We start from the raw sequence: 22,624 nt of genomic DNA on the forward strand, positions 1-22,624 counted from the left end.
CTATCAGAGCAGCAGTATATGACAGGGGTCCATTACTAGACAACACCCACAAAAGCCATTCCAGGACTGAAATAAAAGAGGACACCAAAGAAGCCTGGGCCATACGTACAAACGTAAACATAGCTTTTATATCACTGGGGTACATTACTGGACACAACCCCACCAAAAGCGATCCCAGAGCTGAAATAAAAGACTGAAAATGTGGCCATCCCTGAACCCTGAGGCTCTGGTCATAAACATTTCAACCTGAAAATACCTTCTTAGGATCCATGTTGAATTTCTTCCTCCCCATGGCAATCTGTTTGTTCCTCTGTGTCATTTTGCTGTGAGACATGACATGGAAGAAAACCCATGAATAACCTTCTATTACAACAAACCAACTTTTAAAAAACAGCAACTTTACATGTAAAAAGGTACCGTTTCAACCTTCAGCTGTTCAGACAGACCCATTAGTGCTGTATACATTGAGCCAGATTGAATCAACTAATGATAGGAAACTGAGCAGGCTGATAGATGACATTATAAAATACACTGCTCAAAAAAATAAAGGGAACACTTAAACAACACAATGTAACTCAGTCAATCACACTTCTGTGAAATCAAACTGTCCACTTAGGAAGCAACACTGATTGACAATAAATTTCACATGCTGTTGTGGAAATGGAATAGACAACAGGTGGAAATTATAGGCAATTAGCAAGACACCCCCAATAAAGGAGTGGTTCTGCAGGTGGTAACCACAGACCACTTCTCATTCTTCCAGGCTGATGTTTTGGCCAGTTTTGAATGCTGGCGGTGCATTCACTCGAGTGGTAGCATGAGACGGAGTCTACAACCCACACAAGTGGCTCAGGTAGTGCAGCTCATCCAGGATGGGACATCAATGCGAGCTGTGGCAAGAAGGTTTGCTGTGTCTGTCAGCGTAGTGTCCAGAGCATGCAGGTGCTACCAGGAGACAGGCCAGAACACCAGGAGACGTGGAGTAGGCCGTAGGAGGGCAACAACCCAGCAGCAGGACCGCTACCTCCGCCTTTGTACAAGGAGGAGCAGAAGGAGCACTGCCAGAGCCCTGCAAAATGACCTCCAGCAGGCCACAAATGTGCATGTGTCTGCTCAAACGGTCAGAAACAGACTCCATGAGGGTGGTATGAGGGCCCGACATCCACAGGTGGGGGTTGTGCTTTACAGCCCAACGCCGTGCAGGACGTTTGGCATTTGCCAGAGAACACCAAGATTGGCAAATTCGCCACTGGCGCCTTGTGCTCTTCACAGATGAAAGCAGGTTCACACTGAGCACGTCACAGAGTCTGGAGACGCCGTGAAGAACGTTCTGCTGCCTGCAACATCCTCCAGCATGACCGGTTTGGCGGTGTGTGAGTCATGGTGTGGGGTGGCATTTCTTTGGGGGGCCGCACAGCCCTCCATGTGCTCGCCAGAGGTAGCCTGACTGCCATTAGGTACCGAGATGAGATCCTCAGACCCCTTGTGAGACCATATGCTGGTGCGGTTGGCCCTGGGTTCCTCCTAATGCAAGACAATGCTAGACCTCATGTGGCTGGAGTGTGTCAGCAGTTCCTGCAAGAGGAAGGCATTGATGCTATGGACTGGCCCGCCCGTTCCCCAGACCTGAATCCAATTGAGGACCTCTGGGATATCATATCTCGCTCCATCTACCAACGCCACAGACTGTCCAGGAGTTGGCGGATGCTTTAGTCCAGGTCTGGGAGGAGATCCCCCAGGAGACCATCTGCCACCTCATCAGGAGCATGCCCAAGCATTGTAGGGAGGTCATACAGGCACGTGGAGGCCACGCACACTACTGAGCCTCATTTTGACTTGTTTTAAGGACATTACATCAAAGTTGGATCAGCCTGTAGTTTTCCACTTTAATTTTGAGTGTGACTCCAAATCCAGACCTCCATGGGTTGATAGATGTGATTTCCATTGATAATTTTTGTGTGATTTTGTTGTCAGCACTCAACTATGTAAAGAAAAGTTTAAATAAGAATATTTCATTCATTCAGATCTAGGATGTGTTATTTTAGTGTTCCCTTTATTTTTTTGAGCAGTGTAGTTTAGTCACATTTTGGGTAAGGACATTAGATATGGTACACCTGCTAAGACTGATTGAAATCACTGCATCGGCACAGATCACCTGATTGAAAGCACTGCACACCACATACTTGTTCAGTCTTGCAGTTAGAACAGTGAAAAGCAAATGCGAGCACCAGTGAATGAGACCATGGGCTGTTCACCCACCTCTCTCCTACACACGTTAGTTGCTCGATCTCAGTCATGACTTCAGCTATCTCAAACTTCAAGCGCTGAGAGGGGAAGAAAAGGTAATATAATTGGTATCTTGGAATAAGCTCATTCAGAGAAAATTATTCAACCTAATGAACAGAGACAGACAGGGATTAGACATTCTGAGAAAATGATACAAGCTACACGAGCATATCAGAAAAACAACACTCTTCTTTAAAGCTTTTCCAGCTACTAAGCCGAGCCACAGCAACTTCAAGGCTACCCACCTCAATATCATCCAGCAGCTCTCTCTTCCTCCGCCGGATGTTTGACAGCTCATCCCTCTCTTCCAGTGAGAGATCCTCAGGTACTGAAGAGAGATCACAGAGAGAGAAACCTTCTTAGTTTTACTGCTGATACATCTTCTTACACTGCATGACACCACACACTATCTAAGCCTGCTACAGTACGAGGACCGTTACACTAACTATGCCTGCTACAGTACGAGGACCGTTATATACTAACTAACTAAGCCTGCTAGAGTACGATGACAGTTACTGTTACACTAACTAACTAAGCCTGCTACAGTACGATGACCGTTACACAAACTAACTAACTAAGCCTGCTAGAGTACGAGGACCGTTACACTAACTAACTAAGCCTGCTACAGTACGTGGACCGTTACACACACACCAACTAAGCCTGCTACAGTACGAGGACCGTTACACACACCAACTAAGCCTGCTACAGTACGATGACCGTTACACACACCAACTAAGCCCCTTACAGTACGATGACCGTTACACACACACCAACTAAGCCTGCTACAGTACGATGACCGTTACACACACCAACTAAGCCCCTTACAGTACGATGACCGTTACACACACACCAACTAAGCCTGCTACAGTACGATGACCGTTACACACACACCAACTAAGCCTGCTACAGTACGATGACCGTTACACACACCAACTAAGCCTGCTACAGTACGATGACCGTTACACACACCAACTAAGCCTGCTACAGTACGATGACCGTTACACACACCAACTAAGCCTGCTACAGTACGATGACCGTTACACACACCAACTAAGCCTGCTACAGTACGATGACCGTTACACACACCAACTAAGCCTGCTACAGTACGATGACCGTTACACACACCAACTAAGCCTGCTACAGTACGATGACCGTTACACACACCAACTAAGCCTGCTACAGTACGATGACCGTTACACACACCAACTAAGCCTGCTACAGTACGATGACCGTTACACACACCAACTAAGCCTGCTACAGTACGATGACCGTTACACACACCAACTAAGCCTGCTACAGTACGAGCACGCTTATACTAACTAACTAAGCCTGCTACAGTACGAGGACCGTTATACTAACTAACTAACTAAGCCTGCTACAGTACGATGACCGTTACACACACCAACTAAGCCTGCTACAGTACGAGCACGCTTATACTAACTAACTAAGCCTGCTACAGTACGAGGACCGTTATACTAACTAATTAACTAAGCCTGCTACAGTAACATAACCGTTATACTAACTAAGCCTGCTACAGTAACATAACGGTTATACTAACTAAGCCTGCTACAGCAACATAACCGTTATACTAACTAAGCCTGCTAATATGACATAACCATTATACTAACTAAGCCTGCTACAGCAACATAACCGTTATACTAACTAAGCCTGCTACAGTAACATAACAGTTATACTAACTAAGCCTGCTACAGTAACATAAGTTATACTAACTAAGCCTGCTACAGTAACATAACGGTTATACTAACTAAGCCTGCTACAGTAACATAACGGTTATACTAACTAAGCCTGCTACAGTAACATAACCGTTATACTAACTAAGCCTGCTACAGTAACATAACCGTTATACTAACTAAGCCTGCTAACATGACATAACGGTTATACTAACTAAGCCTGCTACAGTAACATAACGGTTATACTAACTAAGCCTGCTAACATGACATAACGGTTATACTAACTAAGCCTGCTACAGTAACATAACGGTTATACTAACTAAGCCTGCTACAGCAACATAACCGTTATACTAACTAAGCCTGCTAATATGACATAACCATTATACTAACTAAGCCTGCTACAGCAACATAACCGTTATACTAACTAAGCCTGCTACAGTAACATAACAGTTATACTAACTAAGCCTGCTACAGTAACATAAGTTATACTAACTAAGCCTGCTACAGTAACATAACGGTTATACTAACTAAGCCTGCTACAGTAACATAACGGTTATACTAACTAAGCCTGCTACAGTAACATAACAGTTATACTAAATAAGCCTGCTACAGTAACATAACCGTTATACTAACTAAGCCTGCTAACATGACATAACGGTTATACTAACTAAGCCTGCTACAGTAACATAACGGTTATACTAACTAAGCCTGCTAACATGACATAACGGTTATACTAACTAAGCCTGCTACAGTAACATAACGGTTATACTAACTAAGCCTGCTACAGTAACATAACCGTTATACTAACTAAGCCTGCTACAGCAACATAACTGTTATACTAACTAAGCCTGCTAATATGACATAACGGTTATACTAACTAAGCCTGCTACAGTAACATAACAGTTATACTAACTAAGCCTGCTACAGCAACATAACCGTTATACTAACTAAGCCTGCTACAGTAACATAACCGTTATACTAACTAAGCCTGCTACAGTAACATAAGTTATACTAACTAAGCCTGCTACAGTAACATAACCGTTATACTAACTAAGCCTGCTAATATGACATAACGGGTATACTAACTAAGCCTGCTACAGTAACATAACAGTTATACTAACTAAGCCTGCTACAGTAACATAACCGTTATACTAACTAAGCCTGCTACAGTAACATAACCGTTATACTAACTAAGCCTGCTAATATGACATAACGGGTATACTAACTAAGCCTGCTACAGTAACATAAGTTATACTAACTAAGCCTGCTACAGTAACATAACGGTTATACTAACTAAGCCTGCTACAGTAACATAACAGTTATACTAACTAAGCCTGCTACAGTAACATAACCGTTATACTAACTAAGCCTGCTAACATGACATAACGGTTATACTAACTAAGCCTGCTACAGTAACATAACGGTTATACTAACTAAGCCTGCTAACATGACATAACGGTTATACTAACTAAGCCTGCTACAGTAACATAACAGTTATACTAACTAAGCCTGCTACAGCAACATAACTGTTATACTAACTAAGCCTGCTAATATGACATAACGGTTATACTAACTAAGCCTGCTACAGTAACATAACAGTTATACTAACTAAGCCTGCTACAGCAACATAACCGTTATACTAACTAAGCCTGCTAATATGACATAACGGTTATACTAACTAAGCCTGCTACAGTAACATAACGGTTATACTAACTAAGCCTGCTACAGCAACATAACCGTTATACTAACTAAGCCTGCTAATATGACATAACGGTTATACTAACTAAGCCTGCTACAGTAACATAACAGTTATACTAACTAAGCCTCCTACAGTAACATAACAGTTATACTAACTAAGCCTGCTACAGTAACATAACCGTTATACTAACTAAGCCTGCTAATATGACATAACGGGTATACTAACTAAGCCTGCTAATATGACATAACGGGTATACTAACTAAGCCTGCTAATATGACATAACGGTTATACTAACTAAGCCTGCTAATATGACATAACGGTTATACTAACTAAGCCTGCTAATATGACATAACGGTTATACTAACTAAGCCTGCTAATATGACATAACGGTTATACTAACTAAGCCTGCTAATATGACATAACCGTTATACTAACTAAGCCTGCTAATATGACATAACCGTTATACTAACTAAGCCTGCTACAGTAACATAACAGTTATACTAACTAAGCCTGCTACAGCAACATAACCGTTATACTAACTAAGCCTGCTACAGCAACATAACCGTTATACTAAATAAGCCTGCTACAGCAACATAACTGTTATACTAACTAAGCCTGCTACAGTAACATAACCGTTATACTAACTAAGCCTGCTACAGTAACATAACAGTTATACTAACTAAGCCTGCTACAGTAACATAACCGTTATACTAACTAAGCCTGCTACAGTAACATAACGGTTATACTAACTAAGCCTGCTACAGCAACATAACCGTTATACTAACTAAGCCTGCTAATATGACATAACCATTATACTAACTAAGCCTGCTACAGCAACATAACCGTTATACTAACTAAGCCTGCTACAGTAACATAACAGTTATACTAACTAAGCCTGCTACAGTAACATAAGTTATACTAACTAAGCCTGCTACAGTAACATAACGGTTATACTAACTAAGCCTGCTACAGTAACATAACGGTTATACTAACTAAGCCTGCTACAGTAACATAACCGTTATACTAACTAAGCCTGCTACAGTAACATAACCGTTATACTAACTAAGCCTGCTAACATGACATAACGGTTATACTAACTAAGCCTGCTACAGTAACATAACGGTTATACTAACTAAGCCTGCTAACATGACATAACGGTTATACTAACTAAGCCTGCTACAGTAACATAACGGTTATACTAACTAAGCCTGCTACAGCAACATAACCGTTATACTAACTAAGCCTGCTAATATGACATAACCATTATACTAACTAAGCCTGCTACAGCAACATAACTATACTAACTAAGCCTGCTACAGTAACATAACAGTTATACTAACTAAGCCTGCTACAGTAACATAAGTTATACTAACTAAGCCTGCTACAGTAACATAACGGTTATACTAACTAAGCCTGCTACAGTAACATAACGGTTATACTAACTAAGCCTGCTACAGTAACATAACAGTTATACTAACTAAGCCTGCTACAGTAACATAACCGTTATACTAACTAAGCCTGCTAACATGACATAACGGTTATACTAACTAAGCCTGCTACAGTAACATAACGGTTATACTAACTAAGCCTGCTAACATGACATAACGGTTATACTAACTAAGCCTGCTACAGTAACATAACGGTTATACTAACTAAGCCTGCTACAGTAACATAACCGTTATACTAACTAAGCCTGCTACAGCAACATAACTGTTATACTAACTAAGCCTGCTAATATGACATAACGGTTATACTAACTAAGCCTGCTACAGTAACATAACAGTTATACTAACTAAGCCTGCTACAGCAACATAACCGTTATACTAACTAAGCCTGCTACAGTAACATAACCGTTATACTAACTAAGCCTGCTACAGTAACATAAGTTATACTAACTAAGCCTGCTACAGTAACATAACCGTTATACTAACTAAGCCTGCTAATATGACATAACGGGTATACTAACTAAGCCTGCTACAGTAACATAACAGTTATACTAACTAAGCCTGCTACAGTAACATAACCGTTATACTAACTAAGCCTGCTACAGTAACATAACCGTTATACTAACTAAGCCTGCTAATATGACATAACGGGTATACTAACTAAGCCTGCTACAGTAACATAAGTTATACTAACTAAGCCTGCTACAGTAACATAACGGTTATACTAACTAAGCCTGCTACAGTAACATAACAGTTATACTAACTAAGCCTGCTACAGTAACATAACCGTTATACTAACTAAGCCTGCTAACATGACATAACGGTTATACTAACTAAGCCTGCTACAGTAACATAACGGTTATACTAACTAAGCCTGCTAACATGACATAACGGTTATACTAACTAAGCCTGCTACAGTAACATAACAGTTATACTAACTAAGCCTGCTACAGCAACATAACTGTTATACTAACTAAGCCTGCTAATATGACATAACGGTTATACTAACTAAGCCTGCTACAGTAACATAACAGTTATACTAACTAAGCCTGCTACAGCAACATAACCGTTATACTAACTAAGCCTGCTAATATGACATAACGGTTATACTAACTAAGCCTGCTACAGTAACATAAGTTATACTAACTAAGCCTGCTACAGTAACATAACGGTTATACTAACTAAGCCTGCTACAGTAACATAACGGTTATACTAACTAAGCCTGCTACAGTAACATAACCGTTATACTAACTAAGCCTGCTACAGTAACATAACCGTTATACTAACTAAGCCTGCTAACATGACATAACGGTTATACTAACTAAGCCTGCTACAGTAACATAACGGTTATACTAACTAAGCCTGCTAACATGACATAACGGTTATACTAACTAAGCCTGCTACAGTAACATAACGGTTATACTAACTAAGCCTGCTACAGCAACATAACCGTTATACTAACTAAGCCTGCTAATATGACATAACCATTATACTAACTAAGCCTGCTACAGCAACATAACCGTTATACTAACTAAGCCTGCTACAGTAACATAACAGTTATACTAACTAAGCCTGCTACAGTAACATAAGTTATACTAACTAAGCCTGCTACAGTAACATAACGGTTATACTAACTAAGCCTGCTACAGTAACATAACGGTTATACTAACTAAGCCTGCTACAGTAACATAACAGTTATACTAACTAAGCCTGCTACAGTAACATAACCGTTATACTAACTAAGCCTGCTAACATGACATAACGGTTATACTAACTAAGCCTGCTACAGTAACATAACGGTTATACTAACTAAGCCTGCTAACATGACATAACGGTTATACTAACTAAGCCTGCTACAGTAACATAACGGTTATACTAACTAAGCCTGCTACAGTAACATAACCGTTATACTAACTAAGCCTGCTACAGCAACATAACTGTTATACTAACTAAGCCTGCTAATATGACATAACGGTTATACTAACTAAGCCTGCTACAGTAACATAACAGTTATACTAACTACAGCAACATAACCGTTATACTAACTAAGCCTGCTACAGTAACATAACCGTTATACTAACTAAGCCTGCTACAGTAACATAAGTTATACTAACTAAGCCTGCTACAGTAACATAACCGTTATACTAACTAAGCCTGCTAATATGACATAACGGGTATACTAACTAAGCCTGCTACAGTAACATAACAGTTATACTAACTAAGCCTGCTACAGTAACATAACCGTTATACTAACTAAGCCTGCTACAGTAACATAACCGTTATACTAACTAAGCCTGCTAATATGACATAACGGGTATACTAACTAAGCCTGCTACAGTAACATAAGTTATACTAACTAAGCCTGCTACAGTAACATAACGGTTATACTAACTAAGCCTGCTACAGTAACATAACAGTTATACTAACTAAGCCTGCTACAGTAACATAACCGTTATACTAACTAAGCCTGCTAACATGACATAACGGTTATACTAACTAAGCCTGCTACAGTAACATAACGGTTATACTAACTAAGCCTGCTAACATGACATAACGGTTATACTAACTAAGCCTGCTACAGTAACATAACAGTTATACTAACTAAGCCTGCTACAGCAACATAACTGTTATACTAACTAAGCCTGCTAATATGACATAACGGTTATACTAACTAAGCCTGCTACAGTAACATAACAGTTATACTAACTAAGCCTGCTACAGCAACATAACCGTTATACTAACTAAGCCTGCTAATATGACATAACGGTTATACTAACTAAGCCTGCTACAGTAACATAACGGTTATACTAACTAAGCCTGCTACAGCAACATAACCGTTATACTAACTAAGCCTGCTAATATGACATAACGGTTATACTAACTAAGCCTGCTACAGTAACATAACAGTTATACTAACTAAGCCTCCTACAGTAACATAACAGTTATACTAACTAAGCCTGCTACAGTAACATAACCGTTATACTAACTAAGCCTGCTAATATGACATAACGGGTATACTAACTAAGCCTGCTAATATGACATAACGGGTATACTAACTAAGCCTGCTAATATGACATAACGGTTATACTAACTAAGCCTGCTAATATGACATAACGGTTATACTAACTAAGCCTGCTAATATGACATAACGGTTATACTAACTAAGCCTGCTAATATGACATAACGGTTATACTAACTAAGCCTGCTAATATGACATAACCGTTATACTAACTAAGCCTGCTAATATGACATAACCGTTATACTAACTAAGCCTGCTACAGTAACATAACAGTTATACTAACTAAGCCTGCTACAGCAACATAACCGTTATACTAACTAAGCCTGCTACAGCAACATAACCGTTATACTAAATAAGCCTGCTACAGCAACATAACTGTTATACTAACTAAGCCTGCTACAGTAACATAACCGTTATACTAACTAAGCCTGCTACAGTAACATAACAGTTATACTAACTAAGCCTGCTACAGTAACATAACAGTTATACTAAGCCTGCTACAGCAACATAACAGTTATACTAAGCCTGCTACAGTAACATAACCGTTATACTAACTAAGCCTGCTACAGTAACATAACCGTTATACTAACTAAGCCTGCTAATATGACATAACGGTTATACTAACTAAGCCTGCTAATATGACATAACGGTTATACTAACTAAGCCTGCTAATATGACATAACGGTTATACTAACTAAGCCTGCTACAGTAACATAACAGTTATACTAACTAAGCCTGCTAATATGACATAACGGTTATACTAACTAAGCCTGCTACAGTAACATAACAGTTATACTAACTAAGCCTGCTACAGTAACATAACAGTTATACTAACTAAGCCTGCTACAGTAACATAAGTTATACTAACTAAGCCTGCTACAGTAACATAACAGTTATACTAACTAAGCCTGCTACAGTAACATAACAGTTATACTAACTAAGCCTGCTACAGTAACATAACCGTTATACTAACTAAGCCTGCTACAGTAACATAACCGTTATACTAACTAAGCCTGCTACAGTAACATAACCGTTATACTAACTAAGCCTGCTACAGTAACATAACCGTTATACTAACTAAGCCTGCTACAGTAACATAACAGTTATACTAACTAAGCCTGCTACAGTAACATAACCGTTATACTAACTAAGCCTGCTACAGTAACATAACCGTTATACTAACTAAGCCTGCTACAGTAACATAACAGTTATACTAACTAAGCCTGCCTACAGTAACATAACAGTTATACTAACTAAGCCTGCTACAGTAACATAACCGTTATACTAACTAAGCCTGCTACAGTAACATAACCGTTATACTAACTAAGCCTGCTACAGTAACATAACAGTTATACTAACTAAGCCTGCTACAGTAACATAACAGTTATACTAACTAAGCCTGCTACAGTAACATAACAGCTAACTAAGCCTGCTACAGTAACATAACCGTTATACTAACTAAGCCTGCTACAGTAACATAACAGTTATACTAACTAAGCCTGCTACAGTAACATAACAGTTATACTAACTAAGCCTGCTAACATGACATAACGGTTATACTAACTAAGCCTGCTACAGTAACATAACAGTTATACTAACTAAGCCTGCTACAGTAACATAACAGTTATACTAACTAAGCCTGCTACAGTAACCTGACCATTTCACTAACTATCAACCGTTACAGTACGATGACTGTTACACTAACTAACTAAGCCCGCTGCACAGTATGATGACGGTTACACTAATTAACTCTGCTTCAAGACTATAACCATTTCACTCAGTTTATCAGAGTCACACGCATCAAAGATACAAGTTTACAGTTTTATTAGTCGTATGTACAGGATACACATGGTATTCACCATCCAACTAAATGCTTACTGGCAGTTTCCCTATGGACAACGCAACAATATGAAATAATAAAATCTAACACGTCTTAATTAGTGGGAAAAAGGCTAACAGTCTTAATTATTCCACATGAAAGTGTTTTCCAACCCTTTATAAATGTGCGGGGGTATATTCTATTAATAAAACCAATCCAGATTAATTTATCTTTTTTCATTAACGCAACCTTCGCCCTCAACTCTACCCGCCCAGGGGCTTAGAGCTGGAGTGAAACATAGCTCACTGTGTGTGTAACCACCAGAGAGGGGTCTCTGTGATCCGACTTCATTAACCCAGCTGAGAGGCAGATATTTAGTGTGCGTGTAGCCTCTTCATAAAGCAGGAACATGACAAGCCTGATATCACAGCTAAGCCTCTGCATATACGAGCTGTGGAAACATACAGTCTTTACTTCAGAGCTTCCCTTTAGACAGAATTTAAGCAATGTCTTGCCATTTAAAAGTGAACCAGGAAGCCTAGCTCAAGAGAGGCCTCGAACTCATTTGGCACGAGGTTGTATACGGCTAACGGGTCCAAACAGTGATTGCAGCCGCGATATTAATAACAATAACACAAAAGCCTGTGAAACGTCTAAATGACTGTTCCTAACTAGCATATGTAGTCCTGTGTCCGGGCAGGACGGGGATAAAGGGGTCTGCTTTTCAGGGAGTGTGACAGACAGTATAAAGGGACTTCCTTCTGGTCCATGATAGTAGACTACGTGCTGCTGTATGACAACAGCAGGGAAGTAGAGCGACAATAATCACTGACTGGAGTTAAACATCAAAATAGAGCCATTAATTAGCTGGCTAACCTCAGGGTTAACCTCTTCGGTTATACAACCTACTGGAACTGTGACTGATGCAATTCGTTTCCATTTAAGTTTCAAGTTGACACACAGCAGGCAGCGCTCAATTGAGAAATTAGACAAATTTGAAGCGGCACAATGTTATCTATGATAGAAATTACATGTTCAATTTCACCATAATAATAATAATATATGCCATTTAGCAGACGCTTTTATCCAAAGCGACTTACAGTCATGTGTCTACATTCTACTGTGGTCCCAAACCCACTACCCTGATGCTCTACCAACTGAGCTACAGAGGACCACCACTCTGTATGTGTCTTACTGTTCCCAAGATCAAAGGAAATCTGTTTCCCCAGAAACCCACTCGTGTCTATTTCGATCATAATGTGGATCATCCAATGCAAATGTCATTATTGCCTTTAACCGCAAATATTTTAGACTCATGTTATTTCTCATCATTTGCTTGTTGGATGGATGACATTCTGCATGGAGAGAATGTAGTCTGGTTTTGTCTGAGGAGGTCTGTATTCAGGTTAATATGACCGTCTGGGAAGACTCATCTCTGACTGATCGGATTCATCGATGTTAATGAGACAGTGAATCGGAGATAGCCTGGTTAAACCAGACTGAATGCTACAGACTGAGCAGACCATGCGAGTACAGCATTCAGTTTGGTTTAACCAGGCTAGATGGGAGGCTGAGCTGCCTTCAGAAGCCTCCCTACATCACATCTGCTCTGACCATTACGTCACCCTACAAAACACACCTTCATTTATCAGATCAACAAGCAAGGCAAAAGGTCAGGAAGGTACATTTAAATGGGTAATAAAATGGACCCTTCTGGTCCAGTGGTAGTGGACATTAAACATGAAAATAGGAGTCTACAAATTATATTTCTAATTCAATCCCTCCTGGCAACTGCCCTCTGTCTCATCCAAAGAATGAGTTTAGTTGTCTCCAGTCGACAGACAGAGGAGTCCTTTTCTTTTTTAACTGGCATCGTCCAGATCTCTACCAGTCACAACAACTGTGACACTAGCAGGGTCCAGATCACTGACAATCACAACAACTGTGACACTAGCAGGGTCCAGATCTCTGACAGTCACAACAACTGACACTAGCAGGGTCCAGATCTCTGACAGTCACAACAACTGTGACACTAGCGGGGTCCAGATCTGACAGTCACAACAACTGACACTAGCAGGGTCCAGATCTCTGACAGTCACAACAACTGTGACACTAGTAGGGTCCAGATCTGACAGTCACAACAACTGTGACACTAGCAGGGTCCAGATCTCTGACAGTCACAACAACTGTGACACTAGCAGGGTCCAGATCTGACAGTCACAACAACTGTGACACTAGCGGGGTCCAGATCTCTGACAGTCACAACAACTGTGACACTAGCGGGGTCCAGATCTCTGACAGTCACAACAACTGTGACACTAGCGGGGTCCAGATCTCTGACAGTCACAACAACTGTGACACGAGCAGGGTCCAGATCTCTGACAGTCACAACAACTGTGACATGAGCAGGGTCCAGATCTCTGACAGTCACAACAACTGTGACACTAGCGGGGTCCAGATTTCTGACAGTCACAACAACTGTGACACTAGCAGGGTCCAGATCTCTGACAGTCACAACAACTGTGACACTAGCGGGGTCCAGATCTCTGACAGTCACAACAACTGTGACACTAGCAGGGTCCAGATCTGACAGTCACAACAACTGTGACACTAGCAGGGTCCAGATCTTACAGTCACAACAACTGTGACACTAGCAGGGTCCAGATCTCTGACAGTCACAACAACTGTGACACTAGCAGGGTCCAGATCTCTGACAGTCACAACAACTGTGACACTAGCGGGGTCCAGATCTCTGACAGTCACAACAACTGTGACACTAGCGGGGTCCAGATCTCTGACAGTCACAACAACTGTGACACTAGCGGGGTCCAGATCTCTGACAGTCACAACAACTGTGACACTAGCGGGGTCCAGATCTCTGACAGTCACAACAACTGTGACACTAGCAGGGTCCAGATCTCTGACAGTCACAACAACTGTGACACTAGCAGGGTCCAGATCTCTGACAGTCACAACAACTGATACTAGCAGGGTCCAGAGCCCTGATGGTCACAACAACTGAATGGTTCCTTTATCAACAAAACGGTTGTCCTTTTATCGGTTCATGTCTCTTCACCTTCTGCACGGTCTAACTGCCACAGGTATGTCAAAGTTGTATCTGAATTGGATTTCATTTGAGTTTCATCTGAGTACCACTGAAAGAGCTACACAGTGAATGAGATCTACTCCAGTGTGCGGAGCGATGGCTTGGGTTGGGTGGGTGCAAAGCAGGGGCAGAGGGGGGTTAAATATATTTCAACATGTGCACCACAGAGCAGAGCCTCATTTACACCCCCCCCCAAAAAAAAAAAATCTAATCCCAACAATGAGGTCCTCACACAAAAATGACCAACTGTTCACTACCCTCCCTCTGCCACTAGGGTAGCTGATGACACAGAAACAAATTCTGACTGGGCACCTAACAGAATCTCAGATGGGGTGATGATACATTTGGGGGCAGAAAGCCCCCCTCAAAACATTATGTTAAATCAACCCAAAAGTGTACATTTCATCACATTCTTGCCACTTTTTGGACTGGACAGTGTAGTAAATCATAAATCAGACCCTTAGTGACCCTAAAACCCCACTCATCCCAGCTTGACCAGTGGAACTGAGTGAGACTTCCCATTCTCACTTACAGACTGTACATGAGCCAACTTCCCATGTTAAGAGCTAAACTGGGTAATGGTCACAGTCTGGTCTGTTAATGTGTTGGAGCATGAGAGAACCCCGTCACCCAAACATAAGGTGGAATGGGTCCGCAATCAAAAACATGTTGCATAAAGCTGATTTCATTATTTTTGGTTTTTCCCCACTGCATCAGGGATTGCGTACGCCGACGTTTCAGCTTTGCAGTCTTCTTCAGTGTGTATGTGCAATTTTAAAAAAATCAAAACAGCATTTATAAAGAACAACTGAAGACAGCAGGTGCTTTTAATCAGGAATGTGGCTTTTCTGGTCTACAAGTTACTCACAAAGAAATACAGAATTATAGGGTGTGGGAGTGGGCACGAAGAGCAATTCATGAATCAATTGGCGTAGGTGTCTCCTCATTTGGATCAATTATATCAATTCCCGAGATAGCTTACCAAAAAAGGACATCAGGCACAGTCGTTCATAAATAGTTGGACTGACTCATCAATGATATGCTAAATCTGATATGGACAGTGTTCTTGTATAACAGCCTAAATGCGGCCTATAAAGGAGGAGGTGAAGTCTAGTTCTGTGTTCACACCATGTGGAGATACAGAAATTAATTGATCTACCTACATGGCTTCTCTTTTAAGTCATTTGTTGTCGTAATCACATCCTGCCTGGTGGATGAACTTTTTACATCCAAAGCAATTCATTAATATACGGATTTTGTTCTATAAAGTGTCTCGCAACTGGCGAGGTGATATCTTGATGTCTGATAGTGGATTTATGTTCTCCGAGGCGTACTTTTAAGGCGCAGAATGTTTCCAATATACATCTTATTACAAGAACACTAACCTATAAATAACTCTATTAGTAGTGCAAGTTCTACCTGGCCTTATCTCATAGGTCCTAGAAGTCTGAGGGCATACTAAGTTAAAAGGATGTTCTATGAATGCCTCTTCTCTCTGACCACATCTGATTTAACCAATATGTTTGATAGATTTCTTGATCATTTATAGGTGATAATGGTGGATTCTGGAAGTCAGAGGAGTCTGAGGATAGTATTTTTGTCAGTGTTAACTGACAATAGACCTGATGTCATTACGGCCATCATTGAATGTAAGTACATAGTTTACAGAGAAGTTTTAGTTTTTGTTGAAATGTAAGTAACTGGCTTCTGTCTTGAAGCTTTTTAGGAGGAGAGGGTGATGACTATCAGCTGTCAGTATACATTGTTTTATATCTGGAGGTTTTCCGTAAACTGTAGAACTATAAAAAAAGTAGAACCCAGTTACCCCACTGGCCCCAACAGGGAGATGGGATGAGAGACAGGCCAGGCAGGCTGTCACAGAGCAGGGATATGGGATGAGAGACAGGCCAGGCAGGCTGTCACAGAGCAGGGATATGGGATGAGATACAGGCCAGGCAGGCTGTCACAGAGCAGGGAGATGGGATGAGATACAGGCCAGGCAGGCTGTCACAGAGCAGGGATATGGGATGAGATACAGGCCAGGCAGGCTGTCACAGAGCAGGGATATGGGATGAGATACAGGCCAGGCAGGCTGTCACAGAGCAGGGAGATGGGATGAGATATACAGGCCAGGCAGGCTGTCACAGAGCAGGGATATGGGATGAGATACAGGCCAGGCAGGCGGTCACAGAGCAGGGATATGGGATGAGATACAGGCCAGGCAGGCTGTCACAGAGCAGGGATATGGGATGAGATACAGGCCAGGCAGGCGGTCACAGAGCAGGGAGGCTGTCACATGGGATGAGATACAGGCCAGGCAGGCTGTCACAGAGCAGGGAGATGGGATGAGATACAGGCCAGGCAGGCTGTCACAGAGCAGGGATATGGGATGAGATACAGGCCAGGCAGGCGGTCACAGAGCAGGGATATGGGATGAGATACAGGCCAGGCAGGCTGTCACAGAGCAGGGATATGGGATGAGATACAGGCCAGGCAGGCGGTCACAGAGCAGGGATATGGGATGAGATACAGGCCAGGCAGGCTGTCACAGAGCAGGGATATGGGATGAGATACAGGCCAGGCAGGCTGTCACAGAGCAGGGAGATGGGATGAGATACAGGCCAGGCAGGCTGTCACAGAGCAGGAATATGGGATGAGATACAGGCCAGGCAGGCTGTCACAGAGCAGGGAGATGGGATGAGATACAGGCCAGGCAGGCTGTCACAGAGCAGGGAGATGGGATGAGATACAGGCCAGGCAGGCTGTCACAGAGCAGGGATATGGGATGAGATACAGGCCAGGCAGGCTGTCACAGAGCAGGGATATGGGATGAGAGACAGACCAGGCAGGCTGTCACAGAGCAGGGAGATGGGATGAGATACAGGCCAGGCAGGCGGTCACAGAGCAGGGATATGGGATGAGATACAGGCCAGGCAGGCTGTCACAGAGCAGGGATATGGGATGAGAGACAGGCCAGGCAGGCTGTCACAGAGCAGGGATATGGGATGAGATACAGGCCAGGCAGGCTGTCACAGAGCAGGGATATGGGATGAGATACAGGCCAGGCAGGCTGTCACAGAGCAGGGATATGGGATGAGAGACAGGCCAGGCAGGCTGTCACAGAGCAGGGAGATGGGATGAGATACAGGCCAGGCAGGCGGTCACAGAGCAGGGATATGGGATGAGATACAGGCCAGGCAGGCTGTCACAGAGCAGGGATATGGGATGAGAGACAGGCCAAGCAGGCTGTCACAGAGCAGGGAGATGGGATGAGATACAGGCCAGGCAGGCGGTCACAGAGCAGGGATATGGGATGAGATACAGGCCAGGCAGGCTGTCACAGAGCAGGGATATGGGATGAGATACAGGCCAGGCAGGCTGTCACAGAGCAGGGATATGGGATGAGATACAGGCCAGGCAGGCGGTCACAGAGCAGGGATATGGGATGAGATAGACAGGCAGGCTGTCAGTGTGGCCCCTGGCGCAAACCCCTAATCTGAAGCCTGCTGTCACCAATCCCTTTAACTTTATACCCCTTGGGCTCCCCTCACTAGCCTCACATGCGCACACAGGGACAAACACACATCATGCACACACGCAGATGCAGGCAGGCAGGCATGCATACAGACACATGCACACTGGTGCTGCCAGCTGGCTTTAACCCCCACAGCTCTTAATCCCAATCTGACCATGGGGCTAAAGACCCCAGTGGAAGTGTGATATATACACACAGAGGAGTTGTTGGCAGTGATAACATGGACACAGTAACAAACATCTGTAGTCTTGTTTAGCGGTCCGATGATGTGACCTGGCAGTATGTCAAGGCACCAGAATGTGGGGAATGATTAGTACAGAACAAGCCAAGGGGTTATGATGAGTGCCTGTATGTTAGTCAGTGCAGCTAATTTAAAGGGGTTTCTTTTCATGATCGTAAGATCTGGCATCTGTATGAACTTTTCAATAGTTGGGAATGTTGCACCTCACTGCTTTGTGGATCCAGATAAAGTGAATTGTGAGTGTGATCCCTATTCCATTATTTTCCAGTAATAGCTCACATCATTGCGTGAGAGGACAGCGAAGATTTTGGGGGGTAATATCTTGGGGTTTAGCTGCCTCTGTGGGTCAGGACTCAGAAGAGATCTAGGATCTAGTACTGAGGGGTTAAACTAAACTGTCATCCACTGATTACATTGTTTTAATCTGCTGTTTTCGGGAGCAGACCCCTACTAGGGGGTGATGCATCCGTCTGGGTGGTCCCTCTGTCCTGGTCTGTCCGGACGTCACGTCCCCTTATATCCAACATCTGCTCAGGGTCACCTCTATGATGTAAGTATTGGATTTGATGTGCTGGGGGTCTTATCTCCACGACCATAAGCCTGCTGCCAGAGCATTCATAATGGTGCCAGTTTCTGGCACCCACTTCTAATCAGAGGGCTGGATGGGGGTTGAGTGACTGAGAAGACCGAATACGAACCCCTGGCTGGCGATTGCAGCCTGGAGGTCCAGGATGTTGTTGCTTGTCTTGTCTTGTCTTGTCTTACCAGGCAGAGTAACATTGTCTTTGGCTGACCTGCTGCAGGCTTAAAAGACTAGACACACAGGCCACTTCAAAATAACAGTCACCGAACACCTACATCGACATCTGTATATGTTGTGTAGTTAGGGTGGATGTTTGTAAAAATCTTTACATAATCTGTACATAGTGTAGTTAGTAGCTAAAAGCACACCTTTTAGAATCCCTGAAAATACAAGCACAGCACACCTCTTCCTTTTAGAATGTGAATTCCATTCTTGTCTTCTCAGGGTTGAGGGCTCCAGAGAGCAGCACTTACCTAGCATGGCCAAGAAACACAAACCCTGTAGCCTCCAGCATCAATGTAGCCGCTCGCCATCTCCTTAATACTGGATCTGCTTCCATTTAGTTCCCCTACTAGTAGTGAAATAAGATGCATATTACTCAAGGAAAGTGAGGTTTCCCTCTCTTTTGATATTTCTCCTTCCCTCTTTTCCTTCTACAGCATCCCGGAGTCGCCTCTTCACTGTAGACGTTGAGACTGGTGTTTGCTGGTACTATTTAATGAAACTGCCAGTTGAGGACTTGTGAGGTGTCGGTTTTTCAAACTAGACACTAATGTACTTGTCCTCTTGCTCAGTTGTGCACCGGGGCCCCGCACTCCTCTTTCTATTCTGGTGAGAGCCAGTTTGGGCTGTTCTGTGAAGGGAGTAGTACACAGCGTTGTATGAAATCTTCAGTTTTTTGGCAATTTCTAATTTCTCAGAACAAGAATAGACTGATGAGTTTCAGAAGAAAGTTTTTCATTTCTGGCCATTTTGAGCCTGTAGAACCCACAAATGCTGATGCTCCAGATACTCAACTAGCTGAATTAAGGCCAGTTGTATTGCTTCTTTAAGCAGGACAACAGTTTTCAGCTGTGCTAACATAATTGCAAAAGGGTTTTCTAATGATCAATTAGCCTTTTAACATTATAAACTTGGATTAGCTAACAACGTATCATTGGAACGCAGGAGTGATGGTTGCTGATAATAGGCCTCTGTACACCTACAGTATGTAGATATTCCTTTTTTTAAAGAAAAATAATTATAGTCATTAAAATCAGCCGTTTCCAGCTACTATAGTCATTTACAAATGTCTACATTGTATTTCTGATCAATTTGATGTATTTCTGATCAATTTGATGTTATTTTAAATGGACAACAACTTTTCTTTCAAAAACCAGAACATTTTGAAAGTGACCCCAAACTTTTGGACGGTAGTGTATTTTCTACTCTACTCCATCCCGGTCTCGTTCTCCTCATTTTATAACTCAAACAGTCGGGGCAATATACTGCACCCAAACAAAAATTCTGTAGTACATGCCAACCCTTCCAGACAGTTGTACGTGCTAGTCTACCCTCTCTTCCATTGCAATGAAACAGTATTTCCCATAATCAATTCCATACATGGTGTTTCTCTACAGATGAGGCAGCAGTACTGGGACACTTTATGAGACCCTCTCAGTCCCTCCTTAAACCAAGTCTGCAGTGCCATTGATGTGTGTCTACTGTCTAGCCTAATCCTTCAATGTTGTCCCACAATACAATAAAACTCCATATTAAATTGTCCAAATTAGCATAATAATGTTTCTAAATCTCCTGTTAAGCTGTTGAATAAGGCAAGATGGTGGGAGGACCTGAAAAGGCTATTTTAAGGATGAAAAAGAAAACAGTTATTCTCATTTTGGTAATCTCAAAAAAGAATCAAATCAACACCTTCTTTGTGGCTTTAAATATAAAATGTATCAGATGGCCCTCAAAGAAGAAATGTTTGTCTTCTTAAAGATACAGTGTGGAAGGAAGAGCGTAAGACACAGGATGGTAAAGCAAACAGGACTTACTCTAACAAACCATAAGGGCAGAGAGAGAGAGAGAGAAACAGCTGAGTAGATGGGCTAGTTAGCTGAATCTGTTGTAGCAGTAGCCTATGGCTGTAGCAACCAGATACTTTGTGCCAGCCAGAAGGTCCTCCAGGCAGGGTTAAAGCTACAGACCAGCTGCCCACAGCATGGCAATAATGACTTCCATTAGGAAGTCCTCCCACACCACTCACCCTACCGCCACAACAAAGACTGCTGGCCAACTCTGTTCTGTAGACTCAGCGCAGGAAACCACTAATGTCTGGATTCATATGAAACTTCATCACCCCAAAGACTCAAGCAGTTTGTATTGATGTTCTTGTCAAAGAACATGTATGTTTCCTTGCCCAGAGGGTGAGATTCATAAATGGCCATGAATTCAACATAAAGGGGTAAAGTAATAACTTACTAAACTAATCGCACCGGGCAGTTCTGTCAAGTTGCCAATTTCTGATAAGAAAAGCCTTTTGACAGAGTCAACTGACCCTCAACACCTCAAACTATCACCCAAATAATAAAACACATACATTTTCAGGCCATAGAGCATGGAAGGAAAGCAGTTTCCCATTTAGTGTTTCTCACAGTCAGTTAGGGAAAAGCGTGTTGAGAACTAAAGTTATCAGGATCCTGACAGAAAATACTGTCAAGACACACAGCACTTAGTAAAAACACCATTCAAACAGAGCACTTTCCTTCTATCCCCCTGATAAAGGCAAAGCTGAAAGTGTCCCTGCAGAGGAACTAGAGGCTCAAAAAATAAAAAATAAAAAAGCATCAAGCGAGTGCTGGCCAATTTGTAGCTCTATATTGTAGTGGGTTCTCGTCTTCCCACTTCTGCTTTAACTCTACTAGCCTAACTACATGTAACGGATGTGAAACGGCTAGCTTAGTTAGCGGTGTGCGCTAAATAGCGTTTCAATCGGTTACGTCACTTGCTCTGAGACCTTGAAGTAGTGTTTCCCCTTGCTCTGCAAGGGCCGCGGCTTTTGTGGAGCGATGGGTAAAGACGCTTCGTGGGTGACTGTTGTTGATGTGTGCAGAAGGTCCCGGGTATGGGCGAGGGGACGGTTTAAAATTATACTGTTACATACACATCTATAAATAGACTTGGTGCCATAAAACACTTGGGAGTTAGGGTCTGTGTCA

General features: G+C 42.4%; 1 protein-coding gene across 4 annotated transcripts in view; it reads right to left on the reverse strand.

The window, feature by feature from the left end:
* The window catches only part of LOC124038566 (cytohesin-3-like), a 60,798-nt gene that overhangs the window by 34,568 nt on the left and 3,606 nt on the right, over window positions 1-22,624 (reverse strand). For all 4 annotated transcript variants that reach the window (XM_046354594.1, XM_046354596.1, XM_046354593.1 and 1 more), the window contains exons 2-4: window positions 2,532-2,614; window positions 2,260-2,324; window positions 257-323 (exon numbers count right to left, since the gene is read on the reverse strand). In XM_046354594.1, the coding sequence (XP_046210550.1) occupies window positions 257-323; window positions 2,260-2,324; window positions 2,532-2,614 (215 nt within the window). The remainder of the gene's footprint in view (window positions 1-256; window positions 324-2,259; window positions 2,325-2,531; window positions 2,615-22,624) is intronic.

The sequence above is a fragment of the Oncorhynchus gorbuscha genome, linkage group LG06 (genome assembly GCF_021184085.1).
Source record: "Oncorhynchus gorbuscha isolate QuinsamMale2020 ecotype Even-year linkage group LG06, OgorEven_v1.0, whole genome shotgun sequence".
In the NCBI taxonomy this organism is placed as follows: Eukaryota; Metazoa; Chordata; class Actinopteri; order Salmoniformes; family Salmonidae; genus Oncorhynchus; species Oncorhynchus gorbuscha.